This window comes from Bombina bombina, chromosome 6 (assembly GCF_027579735.1).
Source record: "Bombina bombina isolate aBomBom1 chromosome 6, aBomBom1.pri, whole genome shotgun sequence".
NCBI classification, from domain to species: domain Eukaryota; kingdom Metazoa; phylum Chordata; class Amphibia; order Anura; family Bombinatoridae; genus Bombina; species Bombina bombina.
In genome coordinates this window covers 161389886-161409965 of record NC_069504.1, presented here as the reverse complement: position 1 = coordinate 161409965, position 20080 = coordinate 161389886, and the positions used below count along the sequence as shown (strand labels likewise).

The 20080-nt window shown below is 41.7% G+C and overlaps 1 protein-coding gene across 2 annotated transcripts in view; it reads right to left on the bottom strand.

The window, feature by feature from the left end:
• POT1 (protection of telomeres 1) overlaps nt 1–20080 on the bottom strand; it is a 640429-nt gene that overhangs the window by 584821 nt on the left and 35528 nt on the right. For both annotated transcript variants that reach the window (XM_053716650.1, XM_053716651.1), the window contains exons 5-6: nt 15004–15114; nt 12946–12993 (exon numbers count right to left, since the gene is read on the bottom strand). In XM_053716650.1, coding sequence (XP_053572625.1) covers nt 12946–12993; nt 15004–15114 — 159 coding nt within the window. The remainder of the gene's footprint in view (nt 1–12945; nt 12994–15003; nt 15115–20080) is intronic.

Here is a 20080-nt window from a genome sequence, read left to right as displayed (position 1 = left end):
ATTATCCCAAATAATGAAACTGACATTCTGAATGAAGGAATACTGATTATCCTGAATCATGGCAAATATAAGTTTAAACACCTATATTTAGAACTTTACATATAAAGTGCCCAACCATAGCTTAGAGTGTCATAAAAATAAGACTTACTTACCCTAAGACACTCATCTACATATAGTAGACAGCCAAACCAGTACTGAAACGAGAATTAGTAGAGGTAATGGTATATAAGAGTATATTGTTGATCTGAAAAGGGAGGTAAGAGATGAATCTCTACCACCGATAACAGAGAACCTATGAAATAGATCCCCTAGAGGAAGACCATTGAATTCAAATAGGCAATACTCTCTTCACATCCCTCTGACATTCACTGCACTCTGAGAGGAAAACCGGGCTCCAGCCTGCTGCGAAGCGCATATCAACGTAGAATCTAGCACAAACTTACTTCACCACCTCCATGGGAGGCAAAGTTTGTAAAACTGAATTGTGGGTGTGCTGAGGGGTGTATTTATAGACATTTTAAGGTTTGGGAAACTTTGCCCCTCCTGGTAGGAATGTATATCCCATACGTCACTAGCTCATGGACTCTTACTAATTACATGAAAGAAATTACTCTGTCCAATTTCTTATCCATAGGGTCCTTAAAAGCACAACTATCCTCAATAGGAATAGTAGTACGCTTGCCCATGGTAGAAACAGCACCCTCAACCTTAGGAACCGTCTGCCAAGAATCTCTAATAGCATCAGCTATAGGATACATCTTTTTAAAAACTGGAGAAGGAGAGAAGGGAATACCTGGTCTCTCCCATTCCTTTGCAATAATCTCTGAAGCCCTTTTCGGGACTGGAAAGACATCCGAATAAGAAGGAACTTCCAAATATCTGTCCAACTTACTCAATTTTTCTGGAGGGACCACTATTGAGTCACAATCATCCAGAGTAACCAACACCTCCCTCAGCAATAAACGGAGGTGTTCAAGCTTAAATCTGAAAGAAACTACGTCAGAGTCAGTCAGAGGTAAAACACTCCCTGAGTCAGACAGTTCACTTTCTGAGAGTAGCGCAGTACTCTCCAACTCAGAACCCCGTGAGGGTACGTCTAATCGCCAGCATAGAATCAGATGCAGAATTGACTACATAGTTGTCCTGTCTTGAACGCTTGCTGTGCGATATGGGCAAATTAGCTAACGAAACAGAAAGTGTAGAGGACATAACTGCAGCTATGTCTTTTAATGTAAAAGCTGCAGAAACTGGTGAAATACAAGGTCCCGCTTGAGCGGGTGTTAAGGGCTGTGACACTTGGGGAGAAAGCTGCGGCATGCTCTGCATCTCATCTGTAGACTCTTGAGAAGCATTCATCTTAGTCAAAGGTTTGTCAAAAATAATTTTATCTCTAAAATGCAAGGCCCTCTCAATACATGAGGGACAAAAAGGAGCAGGGGGTTCCACAGTGGCATTCAAACACATTGCACACGCCACAGTTGGGATATCATCAGTATCCATGATAAGCAAGAAGCAATTTGGTCAACAGAAAAGTTTCTTAATTTAACCAACTATAAAAAAATTAGCAGCACAGACTAAAAATCCGACAGAGAATTTTTGTAACTGATCAGATACTGTGCCTTTAAATTGAACATTCAGTCGCAGAAATAATACAAAATGAGCCTCTGCAAAATAAACTTTATTCAGAACCTCGCCCCAACAGCTCTGCTGAGGCGCCTACCTGCCCCCACGGTCTCCGACCACACTGACACAGACGCACCGGATGAATCACAGGAAAAACACCTAAGACCGCTCCTTGTTACCATGCGGTCGCAGCGATAACACACAGCCTGTCAGCATGAGGGACTTGCGTAATGGTATCTGCGCGGCAAACAGACAAGCGCACCAAAGCAAGTCCCGCCCATTGTGGGCGTTGCATTAGCCCGTACTCCGCATGGCAAGAGACTTCTGATATACTATGGAGTCCTCAGCACAGCCTGAAGCCGCTTCACTAACCACTGCAAATATATCTGCACTCAAAACACAAACCGGAACAATTAAACAGCCGCAAAACCGGAGTCCTGAAATAAGACTCCGGTAACCCCAGTGTCAAATAAAATCTCTAAGTGTCACACAAGCCCCAGTCATAGGATCACATAGGCTGATAAACGTTAGAGCCTGAAATTAACACCTTAGTATCTGTTGCCCTGTACCTCAGTACTCCCAACTCACACACAGTCCCAGAAATCAGCCCTGTCTTTGTCAAAGGGCTCTAGATTTCAACAGGTCACAAGCACACAGTCCATTCTGAGGTAGCCAGTGTCCCATAAATTACAAGACTGCACTTACCTCATTGCTGATGAACAGCATGAGAAGTTCCACAGGATCAAGAGGTCTTCTCCCTCCAGCAGCTCTGTGGACACAGAAGGGCCTTAATATCTGCTAAGACCATCAGTATACAAAGAGCAGCACTAGTATGGTAGGCACAGTGAGGGTAAAACCCCACCAGTTCCCATTGCTCTAAAGCCACCTGTAGCTCTACTTTAGAGGCTGACAAGGATTACAGCTACACCCTATAGAAAAATAGCACACTTTGGTACCATTTTAAAAATACACCTCACTTTACCTCTTCCTATCAATAACACAGGCAAAGAGAATGACTGGGGTGGGAGGGAAGGGAGGAGCTATATGTGCGGCTCTGCTGTGGTGCTCTTTACCTCCTCCTGCTGACCAGGAGGCGATATCCCACAAGTAAGGATGAAATCCGTGGACTCATTGTATCTTGCAAAAGAAATACCACAATACCCTGAGCTCTGATTACAGACAAAAAGGGCACCCAGAACCTTGGTGAATATTTTGAAACTGAAGCTAGACCAAATGGAAGAGCAACAGACTGATAATGCTTGTCTAGAAAGGCAAACCTCAGAAGCTGGCGATGTTCTGAGTGGATTGGAATATGAAGGTAAGTATCCTTTAAATCTATTGTGACATAAACTGACCTTGCTGAACAAAAAGGCAGAATATTCCTGATAGTTTCCATTGTAAAAAATGGAATCCTTACAAACTTGGTTTAAGTCTTTAGATCCAAAACTGGTCTGAAAGTGCCTTCCTTCTATGGAACAATTGAGAGATTTGAATGAAATCCCATACCCTGTTCCTGCAAAGGAACTGGAACAATTACTCCCATATCTTCCAGATCTGAGACAGATTGAAGAAAAGTTAGAGCTTTTATGGGATTCCTTGGGACATTGGACAGAAAAAAAACTTCCTCTGAGAGGCCTTGTTCTGAAACCAATTTGATATCCCTGATAAATAATATTCTGAACCCAGGTATCTGGCACAAACTAAACCCAAGCCTCCTGAAAGTAATCTACCCCCTCTACCAGGACTACTTGTTCGGGGGCCGCACCTTCATGCGGTTTTGGAGGTGGGAACAGACTTCTTACCCTGTATGGACTTGTTCCAATTAGCTTTAGGTCTCCAGGTCTTTGCTTTTAAATAGAGTAGTCAGTTTTTTTCTTTATTTTGACGAAAGGAACAAAAACGATTAAAGCTTTAGATTTTTCTTTAGACCTCCTGTCTAGAGGAAAAAAAACTCCAATGCCCCCAATAATAGTAGAAATAATAGAATCTGAATCAGACACAAATAATTTCTTTCAATAAAGGAAAAGACAATAATCTAGATGTAGAAACCATATCAGCATTCCAGGATTTAAACCACAGGGCCCTCCTGGTAAGAATAGCTAGAGACATGCTTTTGACACTGATTTTCATAATATCAAAACACAGCATCACAAATAAAAGAATTTGCACTCTGAAACAAACTTAATAGATTAGAATTAACAGGGTCATCAGAAAACTGCTGTTGAAGACTGGACAATCAGTAAGCAGAAGCAGCAGCTACATCAGGAATATAAATAGTTGGTCTTAGAATATAACCAGTATGTAAAAAGACCCTTCTAAGGAAGGATTCTAACTTCCTGTCTAAAAGGTCCTTAAAAGAAGTACTGTCTTCTAAAGGAATAGTAGTATGTTTAGCTAGAATGGAAATGGCTACATCCACTTTAGGGACTGTTACCCATAATTCTAGACTAGCAGTAGGTAAAAGACATAACGTTTTAAACCTTGCAGAAGGATTAAAAGGCACACCTGGCTTAGACCATTCCCTAGCAATCATGCCAGAGACAGCATCAGGCACAGGGAAAACCTTAGGGAGAGTAACCACAGTTTTAAAGATTGAATTTAAATGATTACAAGGTTTATCATCAGAAGATTTAGGATCATCAACCCCTAAGGTGACTAAGACCTCTTTTAAAAAAAGAGAACAAATATGTTTAACTTGAAATAAAAAGGAGGAATTATCAGGTTCTACATCAGATGAGGGATCCTCATGCCCAAAGGAAACTTCACCATCTGAAGATACCCCAGTATCCCCTGTATCAGGGCACATAGCAGAAGGTACATTTTGAACTGACCTTTTATGCTTGTTTGAAGGCAGGGAAGCAGCCAAAGCCTTAGAGACAATGGTGTTAAACAGTTTTAGACCCAGAGAGACTCCATTAGCATCATCCTGTAATGAACAGATAGTAGGTGCATTAGTACCCAGAGAAACATTAGATTGGTCAGTATGCATTAACAAATCTAAACATGAGTCACATAAATGACCTGAAGAAGTCACTTCAGTGTTTTTACAATAAGCTCACTCAGTAATAGTAGAAAGGAGTTCAGGAGACTTAGTTTCTTGGGTAAATTTAGGGACAGATTATCGCTGCTCCATTTTAGCATATAGCAAAGTAATGCAATAAGCACTATATAAACCCCTTAAGAAAGTTTTGAGGATAGGAAAAACGATACCCCCTCCTAAGAAGCTTTACAAAGACAATAAGCACTTAACTCATGCTTAGCCTAGCTAAGCAGTAACTGTCAATATGCACTAAACCACTTACTTTTTAAATGGAAGAAAGCTTGATAAAAAAACACGACGTGCGCATAGCTGAGAGACGTGTGCTAACCTGAAGTGCGTACAGAAACGTTCAGACGTCCGCTAACCTGACGAGCGTACAACGCGACAGCGCACGCTAACCTGTAACTCCTATGAGATTAAGGACATGGGCGTACAATAACGCAAGCTAATCCGCCAAGAATAATCCGACATCAGAACCCGGGGTGCAAAGAACGAAAACAAGTTTTGCGTGCAAAGCAAAAGGGAATAGTGAATTCCGTAAATAAACAAACAATGACCTTAGCGGTGCTTACCAGCCTCGGCATTCGATGTACAGTGACCAGCGTGTCTTCAGCGTGTGCACCGTGTCACGCCCCCTACCTGTAACGTTTGACGAACCCCAGGAGCCAAGGAATGGTTGTCTCCGCCCAGGACACAAAGTCCGCTACGAGCCGTACAGCAAACAACAGAGTGTCCGGCTACACTGGAAAAAAGGAATCCTCAAAGCGGTGTCCTCAAAAAAAAAACGTTTATTCAAAGAAAGTGCTATAAAAACAAAAAATGTAATACAGAAGGTAAACAGATACTGGTCATTCAATCACATGAATGACCAAAATGACAGCAAACAATCAGCTGATTGTTTGAATGACCAGTATCTGTTTACCTTCTGTATTACATTTTTTTATTTTTAGAGCACTTTGAGGATTCCTTTTTTCCAGTGCAGCCCAATAGTGCATTTTGTCCCTGGGCCATATATAGATAAACTTTTAAACATTGGAAACGTGCCTGTAGCATTGCTATATGAGTGTCTATATATAAAACATACTTACCAATAGAAACTCATCTACTATCAAGGAGGTAGCAGATAGCCAAACCAATACTGAAACATATCAGCAGAGATAATGGAATAGTAGTATAATGTAGATATGTCAAGGAAGGCAGAAGAAACGTCCCTGCGACCGATTACAGAGGGTTGATGAAGGGTTTCCTTTAAGGTGAAGCACTGTACTCTGACGGGAACCGGGCCTCAATATAAGCTGAAAACCCTTTCACTGAAGAAAACATGCACGTCTTCATTCTTCAACCACCTCCAACAGAGGCAAAATAAAAACTAAAAGGTATGTGTGATGTGGGAGGGGTTTTATAGAGCCCTTAGGGTTTGAAGAAACTTTGCCTCCTCCAAGTGGAAGAAAAGAGTAATTCCCAGGAGTAATGGATTGTGGACTCTCACCACCATGAAAGAAATTAATTTATCAGGTGAGGATGAATTTTGCTTTTACGTTAAAAGTATATGATGTTTCTCTCAATAAAATTAGATTAAATTAATTTCAAGTCAGATCGTGGACTCTAATTACCTGCATGAAAGAAATCACCATTGTCATGGAATACTTATTGTCATGGAATATTAAAATGAAAGTATAAATCTTACGTATTAAGAGTCAAAAGTGGAACTATTACCTTTCTATGGAAATGGAAAAATGAATATGAGGAGACAAAACTGAATCTTGAGATGATTTCAAACAACGAACCAGTTTGCTGCCTGATGGTATCATGGAACATTAAATAATTCTAACTTACCAAATAAGAGAACCTTACATCACGAAACCAAAACGATATTTTTTTTGCATGAATGAAGGAACAGGTTTCTTTTGCACATACAACATTCAACCAGATGTTTAAAAGAAGGTACACGCAGAGTCCTTGAGCTTTGGACTAAAAGAAAGGATAAAAATCCTAGTGGCTAACCTACTGAGGTGATTTCAGCCACAAACATAAAAACAAATTATGCTTACCTGATAATTTCATTTCCATGTGTGGGAGGAGAGTCCACTGCTTCATTCATTACTTGTGGGAATTAAGAACCTGGCCACCAGGAGGAGGCAAAGACACCCCAGCCAAAGGTTTAAATACCTCCCCCACTCCAATCATCCCCCAGTCATTCTGCCAAGGGAATAAGGAACAGTATGAGAAATATCAGGGTATAAATGGTGCCAGAAGATATTAATTTTAGGTCCGTCCACCGGAGCAAACGGGCGGGAGCAATAGACTCTCCTCCCACAGATGGAAATTAAATTATCAGGTAAGCATAATTTATGTTTTCCATCGTAATGGAAGGAGAGTCCACTGCTTCATTCATTACTTGTGGTAACAAATACCCAATCTCTAGAGGACACTGAATGAAAAAAAATGGGAGGGTAAAAGGAGGCGAACCCTATACGGAGGGCACCACAGCTGCAGAACCTTTCTCCCAAAAGCTGCTTTCGCGGAAGCAAAAACATCAAATTTGTAAAATGTTGCAAAACTATGTAAAGAGGACCAAGTAGCCGCCTTACAAATCTGCTCAATAGAAGCATCGTTCTTAAAGGCCCAAGAAGAGGCCACACAGCTCTAGTTGAAGGAGCCGTAATCCTCAGAGGAGGCTTATGTCCCTCTGCGAAATGGAGGACACTCCACAGCCAAAAAGATAAGGAAGTCGAAGAGGCCCTCTGACCCCCACGCTTCCCGTTAAGAGAACAAACAGAGAAGAAGTTTGTCTAAATTCCTACATGGTCTGAAGATAGGACTTCAAGGCACAAACCACATCCAGAACTACGTTGAAAGGAACCACAATCTCTTGATTGATGTTGCAAATTGACCCAACCTTAGGAAGAAAACCTAAGTTGGTTCGTAGAACAGCCTTTTCAGCATGGAAAGCCAGATGAGGAGGGACACTTTGCAAGGCAGTAATCACAGATACTCTGCGCGCAGAAGCAATAGCCCGTAAAAAAGGAACCTTCCAAGACAATGTAATGGCTACTTCATGCATAGTCTCCAACGGAGCCCGTGGAAAACCTAAAGAACAAGATTTAAACTCCAAGGAGGAGCAATAGATCTAAAAACAGGTTTGATCCTAGCAGAGCCTTAACCAGTGACTGCACATCAGGAAGCTCAGCGAACCTCTTTTGTAGTAACACAGACAGGGACGAAATCTGTCCCCTCAGGAGGACTTGCAGAAAGCCCTTATCCTGTTCATCCTGGAGAACAGAATAAGTAGGTCCTCCACGCCATATGATAGATGTGACGAGGAACCAGCTAAGAGCTTGAATAAGAGTAAAAATAACACTCTCAGAAACCCTCTCTTGGCTAGGACTAAGCGTTCAATCTCCACACTGTCAGCCTCAGAGATCTAGACATAGATGAACAAAGAGACCTTGGTCAGCAGATCCCTGCGACAAGGTAACTTCCACGGAGGAGATAACGACATCCCCACTAGTCCGTGAACCATATCCTTAGCGGCCAAGACAAAGCAATCAGTATCACTGACACCTGATTGATTCGAGCCACTACACTAGGAAGTAGTAGTAACGGGCGTAAAAGATCAATTAGGGATCCCGTCTGAGGATCCCTGTACCTTGACCCATATATGGGTAACTTGGTAATGAGACGTCATAAGATCTCCTTCTTGCAAATTTCCGCAAACACTCGGGATGGAGAGACCAATCCCCCAGATTAAAGTATTGTCTGCTGAAGAAATCCGCTTCCCGGTTGTCTACACCTGGAATGTAGATCGCTGACAGTGAACAAATGTGGGTCTTCACCCATTCCAGAATCCGAGATACTTCCCTTATAGCTATGGAGCTTCTCGTTCCCCCCTGATGGTTGATGTAAGCCACCGAGGATATATTGTCTGATTGCAATCTGATAAACTGGGACGAATCCAGCAGAGGCCAAGCCTTCAGAGCACTGTATATTGCCCGAAGATCTAAAATGCGATTGGGAGTCCATAGGCCCTGTACCTTCCTGGCACCCCAAACAGCTCCCTCTCCAGACAGACTCGCAAGCGTAGTCACAATCACCCAGGATGGTCTTGAGACGGACATCCCTTGGGACAAGTGATCCGGACAAAATCACCAGAGAGCGATTCTGTCGATCTGTAGTCCAGAGAAATCTGTTGAGACAGATCCAAATGGTCGTTGAACTGCTTCAGCATGCGCGGTTGCAACAGTCTGAGGTGAAACCTGGCAAAGGAAATTATGTCCATGTTGGACACCATGAGACCAATCGCCTCCATACACTGAGCCACAGATGGCCTTAAGGAGGTCTGGAGGGCAAGACATGTTGAAGCTAGCCTGCAACGTCTCTGGTCTGTTAGAAAAATTATCATGTCTATGGAGACTATTATAGTACCCGTGAATTCGACCCTGGTACTCGATACAAGAAAACTCTCTCTAGATTTATCTTCCATCCATAAGATCGAAGAAGACAGAGGAGAAATTCTGAATGGTCCACTCTCCGAAAAACTTCTTGGAGAATGCCGTGTTGACCGGGATTCAAACCCGAGTCAACTACTTGGAAGGCAGTTATGCTCACCACTATACCAGCTAGACCAAACAGAAAATCAATAAACTGGAAGTGCTGGTCCAGGAACGCAAACCCTAGGAACTAGAAGTGGTCATTGAGGATTGGTACATGAAGGGAGCATCCTTCAGATCTATCGTTGTCATGAACTGCCCTTCTCGAACGAGGGAAAGAATGGACCTATTGTCTCCCTCTTGAACGAAGGGACATTTAAAAACTTGTTTAAGCACTTCAGGTCCAAATCGGACGGAAAGTTCCCTCCTTCTTTGGAACCACGAAAAAGGTTTGAATAGTATCCCAAACCTGTCACTGTGATAGGCATCGGGACAATAACTCCTAAGAGAACAGATCCTGTACACACCCCAGAAAGGCTTCCCTCCTTTTTGGTCAGGAAGAGAGGAGAGAGGAAGAACTGCCCTTGGGTGGCTGAGATTTGAAACCTATCTTGTGACTCTGAGCTATGACCTCCAGGACCCATGGATCCTGAACTTCCCTGAACCAAGCGACTGAAAAGAGTGACAGTTTGCCCCCTACACGATCCAGAAGAGGACCGGGGACCGTTCGTTCATGCCGACTTAGACTCGGCGGGCTTCTTGCTCGACTTAGATTTACTCCAGGACTGAGCCGGCTTCCAAGAGCTCTTGGTTTGCTCAGGCTTAGTGGAGGACTGCTGACATGGGCTTTATCAAAACGAAAAGAACGAAAATTGTCCATTAGACTCGTTCATATTCTCTTCCGGTAGAAGGGCACCCTTGCCCCCTGTGACCGTTGAGATAATTGAGTCCAGGCCTGGACCAAACAAAATCATTCCCTTAAAGGGGAGGGAAAGAAGTCTAGACTTAGAAGTCATATCCGCAGACCATGACTTCAGTCAGAGCCCGACAGGCCTGAACAGAAAAGGCTGAAGCCTTAGCATTTAGGCAAATAATCTGCCTAATAGCATCACAGATAAAAGAATTAGCAACCCTCAAAGACGTAAATCTTTCCTGAGTAACGTCCAGGGGACCTCTCCACCCCGATCAATCCTATAAGGAGTCACACCAGAAGGTATTTTCTCCAGCAACCGCGGCAATGGTTGAAACAAATATCCTGTATGTTGAAAACAACTGTCTTAACAGAGTTTCCATCCTTTATCCATGGGCTCTTAAAATGAAGAGCTATCCTCAAAAGGGATAGTAATACGTGTAGCAAGGGTGAAGATAGCGCCATCCCTTTTAGGGACGGAACCTCAGAAATCCATTAAGAGTCCAGGGCCGGGACGATTTGTTAAAGGGAGAAGAGCAGAACAATCCAGTCCCATTCATCCTTAATATGTTCGCCATCTAACAGGAGCAGGGAAGGATAAGGTGCCACCCTGTCCTCAAACTCTATCCAATTTAGAAATGAAAGGTTCCTCAGGCAATTTGGCCCCTGGAACCACTGAATTCGCCAAAAAAACTTCCTTTAGAAGAAAGCGCAAATTCCTAAAACTAAAGTCTGGTTCCTCCGCAGCCGGAGGTTTAGAGGCAGTAGACTTCGACCCAGAATGTTCACTCTCCGAAGTCTCAGAAAGAACTTCATCTTCTGATAACCCTATCAGTTAAATCCAATAAATTATCTGATGTACTCTGAGAAGGAGTGCAATATGTAACCTTTTGCTTGCCCTTAGCAGGGCAAGGTAAAGCATTAAAGGCCGCAGACACCGCCGTCTGAGCTGCGCAGTAACGCCTGGTGAAAAAATGGCCCCCTCCAGATGGGGGATCAGCAAAGCTACGGGAAACTGCATGTGTAGAGAGATAAGCATGTAGGGTACGCACCTCACTGGACAACAACTCCTCAAAGGTGGACGGCTCAGTGGTATCAAACATGTTTGATATTATCACATTATAAAGGCATATGGAACATAATTGAGGGGGCGGTACTAAGGTCTCCTCACATTATAAACAGGAATTACTCTTTAGGAATAGAGGGTGTGCCCTCTAAGTAACAGAGTCTTCCATCACTAGTGCAATAACCGGAGAACTAGAGAAATAAAACATTTTATTCAAAAAAAACTGCACCTTTATATCCCAATGGCTGTGGCACTCACTACCTCCTATGACCCAGACAGTACAGAGAGTTAGGACTCCTCTCTGATAGACACCCGGTCAGGAAAGAGGGAAGAATCATATGGTGCACAATGCAGGACCATCCCTGCTATGAGAAAAAGCTTGCCTAGCTTGTAAGCTGCATGGCTCTCAAAGTGAAACCTGTATATTCCATAACAGCCTATGAGCCCATAACATCTCACACATAAAAGCAGCATAAAATCAAATAAACATATAAGATTATTCCCCCCTGTTCAATAATCCCCCTCAGGAGATATTAACCCTTGATTCTATACAGATAAAAGCAGTCACACTGTGACCCTGTCTTCTAGTGTTATCATACATGTATAATAAAAATGAAACAATCTTACCAGAATCTATGCTATGGAACAGGAACACGGCCTTTTCACTCCATCACTCCTGACATGGACTTGAGAGCAGAAAGCAGGCAGCGAAACTCGTCAACGCTGATTGCTTATGGAGTTGTTAATCTGAGTCGGGATGGTTTCGCAGAGAGGACACTCCCTGCATCTCCGGACTCTAACTTTCACCCATGCTCTCACTGAGAAGCTGAAAGGATTACTTAAAACTCCCGTCCCATTGCGAAGAGTACTACCCTCAATAAGAGGCTACTCCGAATCTTCCGACACTTCTCTGCCAATCTCCTGAGATAAAAGGCAAATAATAACTGGGGGATGAGTGGAGTGGGGGAGGTATTTAAGCCTTTGGCTGGGGTTTCTTTGCCTCCTCCTGGTGGCCAGGTTCTTAATTCCCACAAGTAATGAATGAAGCAGTGGACTCTCCTCCCATTAAGATGGAAAAGTGTTTATTTCCTTTGACAAACCAAAGAAAAGGATATGGGAAAATGGAAACACAAAAAGCTATTTAATCATCAGGTATGATAAAGAAAAAAGCCTAATTGTAGAACCAGCATTATGAAAAAAGGGTTTCATTTATTTTGGATTTGGGTTTGTAGAGTTTTAGTATAAAGCAGGGACAACTTGAGCTGCAAGACACTGTTTGTGTTGCTGTATGGAACACAGAGAAATAGTATTTTTGAAGAAAAATTTTGAGAATAGAAAAAGTAAAGAGGTGGAATTTCAAAGAATATGGTTGGAAGGAGGTAAAGCAATGACAGGACTATCAAGTAGTAAAAATAAATAGTGATTAAAATAAAGCAAATATTACAGAATTTGCATGCATCTCCTTTAGCTTGTCAGCTATATAGGGTACATGAAAGGAAGACGTTTTAAAAGAAAAAGCTGTGAAACTTAGTGCTGCATGATTGTATTAATAATAATGAAATTACAAAGTGATCTGCAGGATTCTGCAATTGGAGCAGTGCTGGAACACTCACAACATACAGGTACAACTTGGCAAAAGCACACAATACATGGATCTAGTGATCAACAGATTCTTGACCAATATGTAAACTTGCATGCTCCTACAAGGTTACAATGAAAACAGAATAGTCAGAAATACTGAGTACCTCTAAGAGCAATGACAAAATACCAACTCTTGCACATTTAAAGGACAAATTTGGTGCCTATATGTAGACTTTGTGCAGGACACATTTTCTAAAGGTCTAAAAAAATTAAAGAAAAGAAAATATGAACTTACTGTAGACCTTACTCGCGATGTTTGTGGAACACTGGATTTATTTAAAATCTAAAGGCAAAAAATAATGAATAATTATAAAATTATATATTGCATTCCCAAATAATACAAATTTAATTATACTTACAAAGATTCCACCTCTCAGCTTATGTGCCCAAATAGCGCTTACCAAAAAAGACCGGCTGATTCTATCAAGGGCACAACAAAAACCTAAGTTCTGATCCCACCTTTTAAGATTGGAATAAGATTCCTCCCCATTGCTGAAACATAACAATGTCTCTTTGTAGTAGAGTGTACAGAGCATTTTGTGAAATCACCTGTACATAGTTTGTTCTCTTTGCTAAAGGATCGGTGAATTATGTACGGATCACAGCCCTGATTAAGTTTAGGTATCTACTATTAAACACAGTAGTTAAAGGCTGAAACATATATTTTCATTAAAACAAACAGGTATAGCCGTTTGTATAAATAAAAAGAGAGAAGCACTCAACCTGGGAGCAAACAATATCATAATAGCTTGTTCTGTGGCTAGTTACCACCCAAGAAGCAGCGTCTTTTTGCTCAACATGTGCCTTTCACAGAGAAGAACTTTCCTGAAGCATATCAGTCTGATCCTGACTTCACAGTACAGTCCAGCCCCGAAATACCAGGCAATCCTTTTCTGAACGAGAGAAACAGCAAAACCCCAGACGTCAGTGAGGTGCAGCCATATCCCTCTAGGAACACCGAACAACGGGTTCACGTCTGGATTCCTGCATCACACTTAGGGAGATTTCCCTTAGTGTCATAATTTGCATAAATAAAAAGAGATAAGTGCTCAACCTGGGAACGAACAATAGCATAATAGCTTGTTCTGTGGCTAGTTACCACCCAAGAAGCAGCCTCTTTTTGCTCAACATGTGCCCACAAAAGGCTGAAACGTACGTCTGGGGTTTTGCTGTTTCTCTTGTTCAGAGTGAGATTGCCTGGTATTTCGGGGCTGGACTGTACTGTGAAGTCAGGATCAGACTGATATGCTTCAGGAAAGTTCTTCTCTGTTAAAGGCACATGTTGAGCAAAAAGAGGCTGCTTCTTGGGTGGTAATTAGCCATAGAACAAGCTATTATGCTATTGTTTGTTCCCAGGTTGAGCGCTTCTCTCTTTTTATTTATAGCTGTTTGTATAACCTGCAGGATATATGCTTGACATATGCAATGCTATTTGGTCTCTAAACTTTAAGACATTTAAAAAATAATAATACTTCAAAGTAAGGAAGTTACATTTTTTATCAGGGTCCTGTTTTACACTGGTGAAATATTGACCTACAAAGCCACACAAAAAAAAAAAAAAAAAAAAGAAGTATTGTACCAACCTGAAATGTTTGGGTCTAGGCTTTGATTTTCAAAACAGGACATTTTTCACTTGTGAAGAATACTGGGGTAAGCCAATATTTAACAAATACAATACGAAAAGTAAATGTTCTTAAAATGGCATCTTAAAGAGGTTTTTTTTTTTTTTAAAGAGATATTTATGCTCTTAATCAATTTGATTATATCTCTTTCTTATTAGTAATATGGGGACATAAATAACTTGAGTCATCTGTATAATTTGCACTTTTAATCAGTTATCACATTAAAACTTCAACTTTCACACTAATAGAAATTAGCAAAATGGAACACTAACTTTATCAATAATAAATATATCAATATTGAAAAATGAGTTAATTAGCGGATACACATTTCCTACATTAATATGATATTGTCATAAATCCAAGTTTAAGTATACAAAAGCTTTGTAATGCAAACAGGGGCAAACAAGTAAGATAAGGTAAACATAAAAAAGGAGCAGTAAACAATCATAAGCAGAGGTTGTTTGGTGGGATCTATGTTTTGTTCTTTATTAGACACGTTTGCAGACCGGCTATTGTTAGACATTCCCTGACCCATACAAATCACTGCGGAAATGATACTAAATAGTATGTTCCTTGTGGGTTTGAAAATAAAAAATATGGCTCCATATATAAGTGAGTTATTTGCAACACATAATTTGTTGGCATTGTGCTAACATGACATATTTACTTACATAAACATTTGCTCCATTTTCTTCCATGACTTCTAACTGACAATGGTGTCTCCCATCTCTGCTAGCAGAAGGAGACTTGGTTAGGTTAAATCCACACAGTGCAAGAGTAACCTGTGAATAAAAACACTCCATGAACTAAACCTTTACTTTTTGGCACATTGTCACAAACAGGACAAAGTCTTTGAGAGTAAAAGAGAAGCGTTGCTAATAATGATTTCCATATAAAAGTAACTAGGAAGGTGTACTTTTTGCTGTGCACAGTTCTTTGCTAGCTGCTATGTACATGAACATTTTTATATATTTAAGGGGGGAAATGTTATCCAACATCAACTGGCCCTATGTAAAAAAATTAATTGACCCCATAGTTACCCATGCAACTCATTTACCAAACGTAACTTAACATTAGATCAACTGGCAGCCCTCAGTGCTAGCTTTTAAGGCCCCCGAAAAAAACAAAAGTTATGTTTACCTGAAAAATTATTTTCTTTCAGGATAAGAGACCACAAGTCCTTGATGTGTGGGATATAATTCCTACCACTAGAAGAAGGCAAAGAACTCAAACAACAAGAGATTTTTAATCGATCCCACCTCCCAGAACAACTCAGTTCAATGGACAGCCCAGCAATGAAAAAAAAGAGACAGATTAGTAGGAAGGTTAAAAGCAGGGTCTATTGAGGTACAAATAAAAAGCTGCCCCTAAAACTAAATAACTAGGGCAGAGCTTGTGGGCTAATCATTCTAAAAGAAAATAATTTATCAGGTAAGCATACATTTTCATTTTTTTTAATATGATGAGAGTCCACAAGTCCTTGTCATGTGGGGTTTAACACCCAAGCAAAAAGTCCACAACAAGGAAAGGGTGGGACAAAATATTTGCTAGATACTGCGGCCTGAAGGATTTTCCTGCCTCCTGCCAAAAGCCGCTTCAGAAGAAGCAAAAACATCGAAACAATAACATTTGGGAAAAAGGTGCAGAGAGGACAATGTTGCAACTTTGCAAATCTGTTCCAACGATGAGTCATTTTTTGAACACCCAGGAAGTGGCAACTGATCTAGTGGAATGAGCTGCAATATGCTTTGGGGGAGACTTTCCCACCACTATGTAAGCTTTATGAATTATATGTTTAAGCCAAGAAGCAAAGACCAAAGCAGTAGCCTTTTGACCCTTACAAGGACCTGAATAATCTACAGACAAGCTTGGACTCTGCATGAGGTGTTTAGTAGCCTGAACATACACCTTTAATGCACTTACCACATCAAGGTTATGGAAAAGTCTCTCCTTAGTGAGAAATGGGGATTCACTGGATAAAGCTGAAAGTTATGGAACTCTCCTGGAAGAAAAAATTACTTTCCAGGACAGGAGTTTAATATTGATGTTATGCATAGGTTTGAAAAGGGAGTCCTTGAAGAACTGAGAAAACTAAGTTTAGATTCCTTGGTGGAGAAATAGGTCTTACAATTGGCCAGATTCTCACTAAATTTGAATATTTGAACATCAGGGAGCTTGGCTGGTTTCTTTTGGAAAAGAACAGAAAAAGCAGACAGTTGAACCTTCAAACAACTAGCAAACAATCATTTGTTTAAACCATCCTTTGTGGAAAATATTTTGAGTTACAGGTTTTTTAGCCTGCAGTAGTTCATAAAAGCAGCTGAAAAATCTCTGTGCTTAAGAATTAGGCGTTCAATCTCAACGCGGTCAAACTTAGAGATCTGGGTAGAAAAGATGGACCTAGGGACCATAAGTCATGCCTCTGAGGAAGAAGCCAAGGAGGAGAACTGGACCTCTGACTCAACTCTGCGTACCAAGTTCTGCGGGGCCAAGCTGGAGCTATTAGTATGCCTTAGGCAAACTTCTGCTTGATTTGAGCAATTATTCTTGGAAGAACAACACATAGGGGAAACAGGTCAGCTAGATGAAAATTCCATGGACTCACAAAGGCATCTATCAACTGTGCCTTTGGGTCCCTGGATCTGGCACAATATATACTGGCAGTTTGTGGAGCCAAGTGCCGCCAGAGATGGCCGCTTAAGAGAGAAGCTCTACATAAGGATTGCCAAAAAAGGAAATTTATGCTTACCTGATAAATTGATTTCTTCTACGATACGACGAGTCCACAAATTCATCCTTACTTGTGGGATATTATCCTCCTGCTAACAGGAAGTGGCAAAGAGCACCACAGCAGAGCTGTCTACATAGCTCCTCCCTTGACTCCACCCCCCAGTCATTCGACCGAAGGAATAGGAAGAAAAAGGAGAAAATAAAAAGGTGCAGAGGTGACTGAAGTTTTGAAAACAAAAATCTAATCTGTCTAATATGACAGGGAGGGCCGTGGACTCGTCGTATCGTAGAAGAAATCAATTTATCAGGTAAGCATAAATTTCCTTTTCTTCTACTAGATACGACGAGTCCACGGATTCATCCTTACTTGTGGGATACAATACCAAAGCTACAGGGCACGGATGAACGGGAGGGACAAGACAGATACCTAAACAGAAGGCACCACTGCTTGAAGAACTTTTCTCCCAAAAATAGCCTCAGAAGAAGCAAAAGTATCAAATTTGTAAAATTTGGAAATGGTATGAAGGGAGGACCAAGTCGCAGCCTTACAAATCTGTTCAACAGAAGCATCGTTTTTAAAAGCCCATGTGGAAGCCACTGCTCTAGTAGAATGAGCTGTAATCTTATCAGGAGGCTGCTGTCCAGTAGTCTCGTATGCCAAACAGATGATGCTTTTCAGCCAAAAAGAAAGAGAGGTAGTCGTAGCTTTTTGACCCCTACGCTTTCCAGAATAAACAACAAATATAGAAGATGTTTGACGGAAATCCTTGGTCGCTTGTAAGTAAAACTTCAAGGCACGAACCATGTCCAGATTATGTAACAGACGCTCCTTCTTAGAAGAAGGATTAGGACATAGAGAAGGAACAATAATTTCCTGATTAATATACTTATTTGAAACAACCTTGGAAAGGAATCCAGGTTTAGTGCGCAAAACCACCTTATCAGAATGGAATATAAGATAAGGCGAGTCGCATTGTAATGCAGAAAGCTCAGAAACTCTTCGAGCAGAAAAGATAGCAACTAAAAACAAAACTTTCCAAGTTAAAAGCTTAATATCTATGGAATGCATGGGTTCAAACGGAACCCCTTGAAGAACATTTAGAACTAAATTCAAACTCCATGGCGGAGCAACAGGTTTAAACACAGGCTTGAGTCTGACTACAGCCTGACAAAAAGACTGAACGTCTGGGGCATCCCCCAGACGCTTGTGTAGTAAAATAGACAAAGCAGAAATGTGTCCCTTTAAAGGAACTAGCTGATAATCCCTTCTCCAATCCTTCTTGGAGAAAGGACAAAATCCTAGGAATTCTAACCCTACTCCATGAGTAGCCCTTGGATTCGCACCAATAAAGATATTTACGCCATATCTTATAGTAAATTTTCCTAGTGACAGGCTTCCGAGCCTGAATTAAAGGTATCAATAACGGACTCGGAGAATCCCCGCTTAGATAAAATCAAGCGTTCAATCTCCAGGCAGTCAGCTACAGAGAATTTAGATTTGGGTGTTGGAACAGACCTTGAATGAGAAGGTCCTGTCTCAGTGGCAGTTTCCACGGTGGCAGAGATGACATTTCCACCAGATCTGCATACCAAGTCCTGCCTGGCAACGCAGGTGCTGTCAAGATTACCGAAGCTCTCTCTTGTTTGATTCTGGCAATCAGACGAGGCAGGAGAGGAAAGGGAAGAAACACATAAGCCAGGTTGAATGACCAAGGTACTGCTAGAGCATCTATCAGTACTGCTTGAGGATCCCTTGATCTGGATCCGTAACAAGGAAGTTTGGCATTCTGACGAGATGCCATCAGATGCCCAAGAGGCTGGCGTCCATCGTCACTATGACCCATGCTGGCCTGCGGAAGCACATTTCCTGGGACAGATGATCCTGTGACAACCACCAAAGAAGAGAGTCTCTGGTCTCTAGATCCAGATTTATCTGAGGAGACAAATCCACATAATCCCCATTTCACTGTCTGAGCATGCACAGCTGCAGTGGTCTGAAATGTAAGCGAGCAAACGGAACTATGTCCATTGCCGCTACCATTAATCCAATGACCTCCATAAACAGCGCCACTGATGGCCGAGGAGTGGAGCGAAGTGCCCGGCAAGTAGTTAAGATCTTTGACTTTCTGACCTCCGTCAGAAATATTTTCATGTCTACCGAGTCTATCAGAGTTCCTAGAAATGGAACTCTTGTCAGTGGAACTAGTGAACTCTTTTGTATATTCACCTTCCACCCGTGAGTTCTTAGAAAAGCCAGCACAATGTCCGTGTGAGATTTGGCTAGCTGGTAAGTTGACGCCTGAATCAAAATATCGTCCAGATAGGGCGCCACTGCTATGCCCCGCGGCCTTAGAACCGCCAGAAGGGACCCTAGCACCTTTGTGAAGATTCTGGGAGCTGTGGCTAACTCGAAGGGGAGGGCCACAAACTGGTAGTGTTTGTCCAGGAAGGCGAACCTGAGAAACTGGTGATGATCTCTGTGGATAGGAATGTGAAGATATGCATCCTTTAAATACACGGTAGTCATATATTGACCCTCCTGGATCATTGGTAAAATAGTTCGAATGGTCTCCATCTTGAACGCGATGGGACTCTGAGAAATTTGTTTAGGCATTTGAGATCTAAAATCGGGCTGAAGGTTCCCTCTTTTTTGGGAACCACGAACAGATTTGAGTAAAACCCCTGTTCTGGTTTTGGAACTGGGCAGATTACACCCATGGTATATAGGTCTTTTACACAGCGTAAGAACGCCTCTCTTTTTGTCTGGTGTACAGACAAACGTGAAAGATGAAATCTCCCGCTTGGGAGAAAATCCTTGAATTCTAGTCGATACCCCCTGGGTCACGATTTCTAATGCCCAGGGATCCTGAACGTCCCTTGCCCAAGCCTGAGCGAAGAGAGAAAGTCTGCCCCCTACTAGATCCGGTCCCAGATCGGGGGCTGTCCCTTCATGCTGTCTTGGTAGCAGCAGTGGGCTTCTTGGCCTGTTTACCTTTATTCCAGGTTTGGTTAGGTCTC